Here is a 9,756-nt window from a genome sequence, read left to right as displayed (position 1 = left end):
CAGAAGGGGAATAAAGTCCCACAGCCTCCCCTGGGTCTGAACTAGGGACTGGAGAAGAGGAATGAAGTCCCACAGCAACCCCTGGGTCTGAACAAGGGACTGGAGAAGGGGAATGAAGTCCCACAGCCTCCCCTGGGTCTGAACTAGGGACTGCAGAAGGGGAATGAAGCCCCACAGCCTCCCCTGGGTCTGAACAAAGGACTGGAGAAGGGGAATGAAGTCCCACAGCCTCCCCTGGGTCTGAACAAAGGACTGGAGAAGAGGAATGAAGTCCCACAGCCTCCCCTGCGTCTGAACTAGGGACTGGAGAAGGGGAATGAAGTCCCACAGCCTCCCCTGGGTCTGAACTAGGGACTGCAGAAGGGGAATGAAGCCCCACAGCCTCCCCTGGGTCTGAACAAAGGACTGGAGAAGGGGAATGAAGTCCCACAGCCTCCCCTGGGTCTGAACAAAGGACTGGAGAAGAGGAATGAAGTCCCACAGCCTCCCCTGGGTCTGAACTAGGGACTGCAGAAGGGGAATAAAGCCCCACAGCCTCCCCTGGGTCTGAACAAAGGACTGGAGAAGGGGAATAAAGTCCCACAGCCTCCCCAGGCCCTGAACAAGGGACTGGAGAAGGGGAATAAAGCCCCACAGCCTCCCCAGGCCCTGAACAAGGGACTGGAGAAGGGGAATAAAGTCCCACAGCCTCCCCTGGGTCTGAACTAGGGACTGGAGAAGGGGAATAAAGCCCCACAGCCTCCCCAGGCCCTGAACAAGGGACTGGAGAAGGGGAATAAAGTCCCACAGCCTCCCCTGGGTCTGAACTAGGGACTGGAGAAGGGGAATAAAGCCCCACAGCCTCCCCTGGCCCTGAACAAGGGACTGGAGAAGGAGAATAAAGTCCCACAGCCTCCCCTGGGTCTGAACAAGAGACTGGATCCTCTAATCACCGACACGCTCCTGTGGATCCTCTGTAATCACCAACATGCTCCTGTGGATCTTCTGTAATCATCGACACGCTCCTGTGGATCCTCTGTAATCATCGACACGCTCCTGTGGATCCTCTGTAATCATCGACACGCTCCTGTGGATCCTCTGTAATCATCGACACGCTCCTGTGGATCCTCTGTAATCACCGACACGCTCCTGTGGATCCTCTGTAATCACCGACATGCTCCTGTGGATCCTCTGTAATCATCGACACGCTCCTGTGGATCCTCTGTAATCACAGACACGCTCCTGTGGATCCTCATCACCGACACACTCCTGTGGATCCTCTGTAATCACCGACACGCTCCTGTGGATCCTCTGCAATCACAGACACGCTCCTGTGGATCCTCATCACCGACACACTCCTGTGGATCCTCTGTAATCACCGACACGCTCCTGTGGATCCTCATCACCGACACACTCCTGTGGATCCTCTGCAATCACCGACACGCTCCTGTGGATCCTCTGTAATCACCGACACGCTCCTGTGGATCCTCTGTAATCACCGACACGCTCCTGTGGATCCTCATCACCGACACACTCCTGTGGATCCTCTGTAATCACCGTCACGCTCCTGTGGATCCTCTGCAATCACCGACACGCTCCTGTGGATCCTCATCACCGACACACTCCTGTGGATCCTCTGTAATCACCGTCACGCTCCTGTGGATCCTCTGTAATCACAGACACGCTCCTGTGGATCCTCTGTAATCACCGATACACTATTGTGGATCCTCTGTAATCACAGACACGCTCCTGTGGATCCTCTGTAATCACCGATACACTATTGTGGATCCTCTGTAATCACGGACACACTCCTGTGGATCCTCTGTAATCACGGACACACTCCTGTGGATCCTCTGTAATCACCGACACACTCCTGTGGATCCTCTGTAATCACCGTCACGCTCCTGTGGATCCTCTGTAATCACCGACACACTCCTGTGGATCCTCTGTAATCACCGTCACGCTCCTGTGGATCCTCTGTAATCACCGACACACTCCTGTGGATCCTGTGTAATCACCGACACACTCCTGTGGATCCTTTGTAATCACCGACACTCCTGTGGATCCTCTGTAATCACCGACACACTCCTGTGGATCCTCATCACCGACACACTCCTGTGGATCCTCATCAATCACCGACACATTCCTGTGGATCCTCATCACCGACACACTCCTGTGGATCCTCTGTAATCACTGACACACTCCTGTGGATCCTCTGTAATCACCGACACACTCCTGTGGATCCTCTGTAATCACCGACACACTCCTGTGGATCCTCATCACCGACACACTCCTGTGGATCCTCATCACCGACACACTCCTGTGGATCCTCTGTAATCACTGACATACTCCTGTGGATCCTCATCACCGACACACTCCTGTGGATCCTCTGTAGTCACCGACACAGTAGGCCATTCGGCCCCTCGTTCCTGATCCGCCATTCAATAAGATCATGGCTGATCTGATGTAGGCCTTGTAGCCGTCGGCGCAGTCTCCATGGAATTTTTTTTTAGATTATGAGCATATACCCTTATTAAAAACTGGACCGGCTCTTTGGGGGGAATCAGTGGAAACCACTCTAGCTGAAGGTGGCTGACGTAACCAGGTTGGATTCCTATGGTAACGGACTGTCCTTGGGAACAATGGCCCGAGAGGCCCACTCCCAAGTCATGAATAACGAGGCTGACGACTCACTGTTTCTGAATATGAGCTCGTTAAGTTAAGTCAGCTGGGAGATCGAAACGAGATCTAAACCATCCAAATCTGGGAGGAAGCCGGGAAACCATTTCCCTGAGGCCATGTGTCCATTAAAACCACAGACAGCGGTCTGTGTATTGGAAGGGTATATCAGAGAGCAGTTTGGATAGCTCTCTGTCTCTCTCCTGCCCTCCACACAACGGAACGTCAAGAGGAGCGGAGCCTTGCTCTTCCAGCCGAGACGGACTTCAACTCAGACTGGGACTCGCATGCCGCAAGGCCGGTACGGAACCAGGTAGCCGAGGCGGAGGGGAGGAAGCTGCAAGCAAGATCAAGGGCAATCTAGGTGAGCATTGCCAAGCCTACACACCCACAAGTTCACTTAGCTGTGTGAGGGGGTGCCTGTATGCTCCTACCAAACCAGAGGGGTTTAGCGTTGGAAGGGTCCTGTGATAGTTTAGTTCACGGGAGGGTGTTTTTAGGCCGTGGTCAATCAGCATGGCAGGGGGTTGTTGGACAAGTCAGGGTTGTACTGTTTTAAACTGTACTGTTGTGTTCACACCGCTCGTACTGTATGCGAGTGGAGTGGTTTTGTCAACCTTACTAAACACTGTACGGGTGAGCCTGAAAACACTGTGTTCAAATCTGTCCTCAGTAATCCCTATCGTCCAGAACTTGTAATAAGGGGATTTGCGTGCTCGCTACGGGCTGGGCGAAACCACTTACTATAATTGGTGATTGCGGCAGGGCCCATAGGAAATTGGCCACCGCAAAAATCGGTTACAGCCTCAACTCCACTTTGCTGCCTGTTCCCCATAACCCTCGACTCCCCTGCAGCTCAAATATCTGTCGATCTCCGCCTTGAATATATTCACCGACACAGCCTCCGCAGCTCTCTGGGGTAGAGAATTCCAAAGATTCACGTCCCTCAGAGAAGGAACTGCCCCTCATCTGTCTTAAATTGGCGACCCCTTATCCTAAATCTAGATTCCCCCACGAGGAGAGACATCCTCTCTTCATCTACCCTGTCAAGCCCCCTTGGAATCTTTTATGTTTCAATAAGATCCCCTCATTCTTCTAAACTCCAATGGGTATAGGCCCAACCTGCTCAACCTTTCCTCATAAGACAACCCCTTCAACTCAGGAATCAACCTCGTCAACCTTTTCTGAACTGCCTCCAATGCAAGTATATTCCTCCTTAAATAAGACCAAAACTGTACGCAGTACTCCAGGTGTGGTCTCACCAACGCCCTGTACAGTTGTAGCTAGACTTCCCTACTGTTATGCTCCATTCCCTTTGCAATAAAGGCCAACATTCCATTTGCCTTCCTAATTACTTGCTGTGCCTGCCTGATAACTTTGTGTTTCATGTACGAGGACACCCAGATCCTTCTGTACCACAGTATTTTAGTCTCACTCCATTTAAATAATATTTTACTTTTCTATTCTTCCTACCTAAATGGATCTCACATTTTCCCACATTATACTCAATCTGCCAAATCTTTACCCACTCACTTAGCCTATCTATATCCCTCCACAGAGCGTCCTCCTCCCAATTGCTTTCCCACCTATCTTTGTTTCATCGGCAAACTTGCCTACAGTACACTCGGTCCCTTCATCCAAGTCATTAATATAGATTGTAAATAGTTGAGGCCCCAGCACTGATCCCTGCGGCACCCCACTAGTTAGTTTGCCAACCTGAAAATGACCCATTTATCCCGACACTCTGCTTTATGTTAGTTAGCCAATCCTCCATCCAATCTAATATATTACCCCCAACCCCATGAACTCGTATCTTATGCAGTAACCTTTTGTGGCACCTTATCGAATGCCTTCTGGAAATCCAAATATACCACATCTACTGGTTCCCCTTGATCCACCTTGCTCGATACATCTGCAAAGAACTAAAATAAATTTATCAAACGTGATTTCCCTTTCATAAAACCACGCTGACCCTGCTTGATTGCATTGTGATTTTCTAAATTCCCTGCTACTACAACCTCAATAATGGATTGCAGCATTTTCCCACTGACAAGATGTTCGGCTAACTGGCCTATAGTTCCCTGCTTTGTCTCCCTCCTTTCTTGCATAGGGTCATTACATTTGCGATTTTCCAATCCGCTGGGACCTCTCCAGGATCTAGGCCTAGATTGGCATGTCTTTGCTGGTGTAATCTCTGGAGATTGCATATTCACGGACTAGGTGTGACAGTGCGATGTTTGCAAGCACAAGGTGTTGGTGTCGGTAAAAGCCTACCGACGATAATTCTCACAAGCTGAGTTAGCCTGATCTCACTCAGTGAGATTGAGCCTCACACAGAGCAGGAAAGGCCCAGGCTCCACCCACGGCCTCCGTGATGTCTCCATGTGTGGTGCTGTGCCCCCGCGCATCGCCTTTCCCTCGTGTGGGTGGAGGAGGCAGGGAGAGGGAGCGGGATTCAGTGAAGAGAGAGGCGGGGTGAGAATTGCCGAGTTTTATTGCAAAAACGGATAAGAATAAAATTACAGAACGAACGACAGACATTAAGCCGGCTCTCCCGAGGGGGTCGTGGGGGAAGGGGAATCGTGTTCACTACAGGGCCATTCCCATCACCCCCGCAGTCCGATAACTCCAACCTCACTGAATCTTCTGCTCGACTTTCCCTGGTCTCTGACCCTCTGAATCTTGTTTGAATTCACCTCCTGACCTCCAACCCCGACCTTCTTACAGAGTCTTCTGCGGTTTGACCTTCCCTCGACCTCTGACCCCCGAGCCCCGCAGAGTTTTCTGCAGTTTTAATTTCCCCCCACCTTTCCGACCCCCGACCTTGGCCCCCGGCCCCTGACCCCCTACCCTCCGCGGTTTCCCTTTCCGGCGCTGCTGGGATTTCTTCAGCTTCTTCCCAGAGGTGGGGGCACGGGGAGACTCTGCAGCCTTCTCCCCCTGAGCCTCAGTGGCCACCGGCGCCGTCTCCGTCTCGCCGGCTGGGATCTCCGCGGCTCGAGCCGACGGCGGCACTGAGTCTGCAAATTTCTTGAACTTGGCCACAAAGAACCCGTCCATGTTGTGAGTGTGCGGGTAGAACCGGCGAGTGAGGCGGAGCGAGGGGTGAAACCGACGTTCCTGGAACCTGCAAACAGACAGACATGGGCAGTGAGTCTCCGGGACAGTCACGGTTAGGTATCAGGGTCGGAGCGAGGGGTGAAATCTGAGCTCCTGGAACTTGCAAACAGACAGACACGGGCAGTGAGTCTCTGGGACAGTCACGGTTAGGTATCAGGGTCGGAGCGAGGGGTGAAACCGGAGCTCCTGGAACTTGCAAACAGACAGACACGGGCAGTGAGTCTCTGGGACAGTAACGGTTAGGTATCAGGGTCGGAGCGAGGGGTGAAACCGGAGCTCCTGGAAGCTGCAAACAGACAGACACGGGCAGTGAGTCTCCAGGACAGTCAGGGTTAGGTATCAGGGTCGGAGCGAGGGGTGAAACCGGAGCTCCTGGAAGCTGCGAACAGACAGACACGGGCAGTGAGTCTCCAGGACAGTCAGGGTTAGGTATCAGGGTCGGAGCGAGGGGTGAATCCGGAGCTCCTGGAACCTGCAAACAGACAGACACGGGCAGTGAGTCTCCGGGACAGTCACAGTCAGGGTTAGGTATCAGGGTCAGAGCGAGGGGTGAAATCGGAGCACCTGGAACCTGCAAACAGACAGACACGGGCAGTGAGTCTCCGGGACAGTCACGGTTAGGTATCAGGGTCGGAGCGAGGGGTGAATCCGGAGCTCCTGGAACCTGCAAACAGACAGACACGGGCAGTGAGTCTCCGGGACAGTCACAGTCAGGGTTAGGTATCAGGGTCAGAGCGAGGGGTGAAATCGGAGCTCCTGGAACCTGCAAACAGACAGACACGGGCAGTGAGTCTCCGGGACAGTCACAGTCAGGGTTAGGTATCAGGGTCAGAGCGAGGGGTGAAATCGGAGCTCCTGGAACCTGCAAACAGACAGACACGGGCAGTGAGTCTCCGGGACAGTCACAGTCAGGGTTAGGTATCAGGGTCAGAGCGAGGGGTGAAATCGGAGCTCCTGGAACCTGCAAACAGACAGACACGGGCAGTGAGTCTCCGGGACAGTCACGGTTAGGTATCAGGGTCGGAGCGAGGGGTGAATCCGGAGCTCCTGGAACCTGCAAACAGACAGACACGGGCAGTGAGTCTCCGGGACAGTCACAGTCAGGGTTAGGTATCAGGGTCAGAGCGAGGGGTGAAATCGGAGCTCCTGGAACCTGCAAACAGACAGACACGGGCAGTGAGTCTCCGGGACAGTCACAGTCAGGGTTAGGTATCAGGGTCAGAGCGAGGGGTGAAATCGGAGCTCCTGGAACCTGCAAACAGACAGACACGGGCAGTGAGTCTCCGGGACAGTCACAGTTAGGTATCAGGGTCGGAGCGAGGGGTGAAACCAGAGCTCCTGGAACCTGCAAACAGACAGACACGGGCAGTGAGACGTGCGAGGGTCAGGGGTCAGAGTCCGGGTCGGAGCGAGGGGTGAAACCGGCGCTCTTGGAACTTGCGAACAGGCAGACACGGGCAGTGAGACTTGCGAGGGTCAGGGGTCAGAGTCCAGGTCGGAGCGAGGGGTGAAACCAGCGCTCTTGGAACTTGCGAACAGGCAGACACGGGCAGTGAGACTTGCGAGGGTCAGGGGTCAGAGTCCGGGTCGGAGCGAGGGGTGAAACCGGCGCTCTTGGAACTTGCGAACAGACAGACACGGGCAGTGAGACTTGCGAGGGTCAGGGGTCAGAGCGAGGGGTGAAACCGGCGCTCTTGGAACTTGCGAACAGACAGACACGGGCAGTGAGACTTGCGAGGGTCAGGGGTCAGAGCGAGGGGTGAAACCGGCGCTCTTGGAACTTGCGGACAGACAGACACGGGCAGTGAGACGTGCGAGGGTCAGGGGTCAGAGTCTGGGTCGGAGCGAGGGGTGAAACCAGCACCCTTGGAAATTGCGAACAGACACAGGCAGTGAGATGTGCGAGGGTCAGGGGTCAGAGTCCGGGTCGGAGCGAGGGGTGAAACCGGCGCTCTTGGAACTTGCGAACAGACAGACACGGGCAGTGAGACTTGCGAGGGTCAGGGGTCAGAGCGAGGGGTGAAACCGGCGCTCTTGGAACTTGCGAACAGACACGGGCAGTGAGACTTGCGAGGGTCAGGGGTCAGAGCGAGGGGTGAAACCGGCACTCTTGGAACTTGCAGACAGACAGACACGGGCAGTGAGACTTGCGAGGGTCAGAGTCTGGGTTGGAGCGAGGGGTGAAACCGGCGCTCTTGGAACTTGCGAACAGACAGACACGGGCAGTGAGACTTGCGAGGGTCAGGGGTCAGAGTCCAGGTCGGAGCGAGGGGTGAAGCCGGCGCACTTGGAACTTGCGAACAGACAGACACGGGCAGTGAGACTTGCGAGGGTCAGGGGTCAGAGTCCGGGTCAGAGCGAGGGGTGAAACCGGCGCTCTTGGAACTTGCGAACAGACAGACACTGGCAGTGAGACTTGCGAGGGTCAGGGGTCAGAGCGAGGGGTGAAACCGGCGCTCTTGGAACTTGCAAAGACAGACAGACACGGGCAGTGAGACTTGCGAGGGTCAGGGGTCAGAGCGAGGGGTGAAACCGGCGCTCTTGGAACTGTGAATTGACAGACCCGAGAGGGTCAATGGTCAGGTAGAGTCACCGTTTATTCAGGGTAAAGGTCACTCTTTGGACAAAGGTTTAAGTGTCACGTACCTTGTGAATCCTTCCTTTCCAAAGTCTAAACCAGTTGGAACCAGCTTGACGTTGCGTTTTTTCAAAGCATAATCGACCACCCACTCGTTCTCCTCAACCTGGGGAATAGAAAGGTGGAAATAATGGAAGAATCAGTAATCACGGGCCCATCTCCCTGTTGGGGGCCGGGAGGGGGATGTTAAACCGAAGCCCAGTCTCCTTGTTCAGGGGGATGTTAAACCGAGGCCCCGTCTCCCTGTTCAGGGGGATGTTAAACCGAGGCCCTGTCTCCCTGTTCAGGGGGATGTTAAACCGAGGCCCCGTCTCCCTGTTCAGGGGGGGATGTTAAACCGAGGCCCCGTCTCCCTGTTCAGGGGGGATGTTAAACCGAGGCCCCGTCTCCCTGTTCAGGGGGATGTTAAACCGAGGCCCCGTCTCCCTGTTCAGGGGGATGTTAAACCGAGGCCCCGTCTCCCTGTTCAGGGGATGTTAAACCGAGGCCCCGTCTCCCTGTTCAGGGGGGATGTTAAACCGAGGCCCCGTCTCCCTGTTCAGGGGGATGTTAAACCGAGGCCCTGTCTCCCTGTTCAGGGGATGTTAAACCGAGGCCCCGTCTCCCTGTTCAGGGGGATGTTAAACCGAGGCCCCGTCTCCCTGTTCAGGGGATGTTAAACCGAGGCCCCCGTCTCCCTGTTCAGGGGGCTGTTAAAACGAGGCTCCGTCTCCCTGTTCAGGGGGGATGTTAAACCGAGGCCCCGTCTCCCTGTTCAGGGGGATGTTAAACCGAGGCCCCGTCTCCCTGTTCAGGGGGCTGTTAAAACGAGGCTCCGTCTCCCTGTTCAGGGGGGATGTTAAACCGAGGCCCCGTCTCCCTGTTCTGGGGGATGTTAAACCGAGGCCCCGTCTCCCTGTTCAGGGGGATGTTAAACCGAGGCCCCGTCTCCCTGTTCAGGGGATGTTAAACCGAGGCCCCGTCTCCCTGTTCAGGGGGATGTTAAACCGAGGCCCCGTCTCCCTGTTCTGGGGGATGTTAAACTGAGGCCCCGTCTCCCTGTTCAGGGGGATGGTAAACCGAGGCCCCGTCTCCCTGTTCAGGGGGATGTTAAACCGAGGCCCCGTCTCCCTGTTCAGGGGGCTGTTAAACTGAGGCCCCAGCTCCCTGTTCAGAGGTGATTTTAAACCGAGACCCCGTCTCCCTGTTCAGAGGTGATTTTAAACCAATGCCACATCTCCGTTTACTCAGGTACTGAGGCACAGAACCCCAGACCGTGCAGAGTGCCTCCAACTAACCACACACATACACACGAGTCGCTCTGAAACCTAGAATGTTATTGCACAGGAGACCAGTCGGCC

The 9,756-nt window shown here is 54.7% G+C and overlaps 1 protein-coding gene across 1 annotated transcript in view; it reads right to left on the bottom strand.

Moving 5' to 3' along the window:
• Nucleotides 1-5,134: 5,134 nt before the first annotated feature.
• The window catches only part of LOC147091378 (uncharacterized), a 91,686-nt gene continuing 87,064 nt past the window's right edge, over nucleotides 5,135-9,756 (bottom strand). Inside the window, exons 4-5 of the mRNA XM_085976581.1 lie at nucleotides 8,425-8,548; nucleotides 5,135-5,785 (exon numbers count right to left, since the gene is read on the bottom strand). Of these exons, the coding sequence (XP_085832707.1) occupies nucleotides 5,380-5,785; nucleotides 8,425-8,548 (530 nt within the window). The 3' untranslated portion in view covers nucleotides 5,135-5,379. The remainder of the gene's footprint in view (nucleotides 5,786-8,424; nucleotides 8,549-9,756) is intronic.

This window comes from Somniosus microcephalus, unplaced genomic scaffold (assembly GCF_052327205.1).
Source record: "Somniosus microcephalus isolate GS21.2 unplaced genomic scaffold, FLI_Smic_1.0 unresolved_chr3, whole genome shotgun sequence".
Lineage (NCBI taxonomy): Eukaryota > Metazoa > Chordata > Chondrichthyes > Squaliformes > Somniosidae > Somniosus > Somniosus microcephalus.
This window is presented reverse-complemented; position numbering and strand designations above follow the sequence as displayed.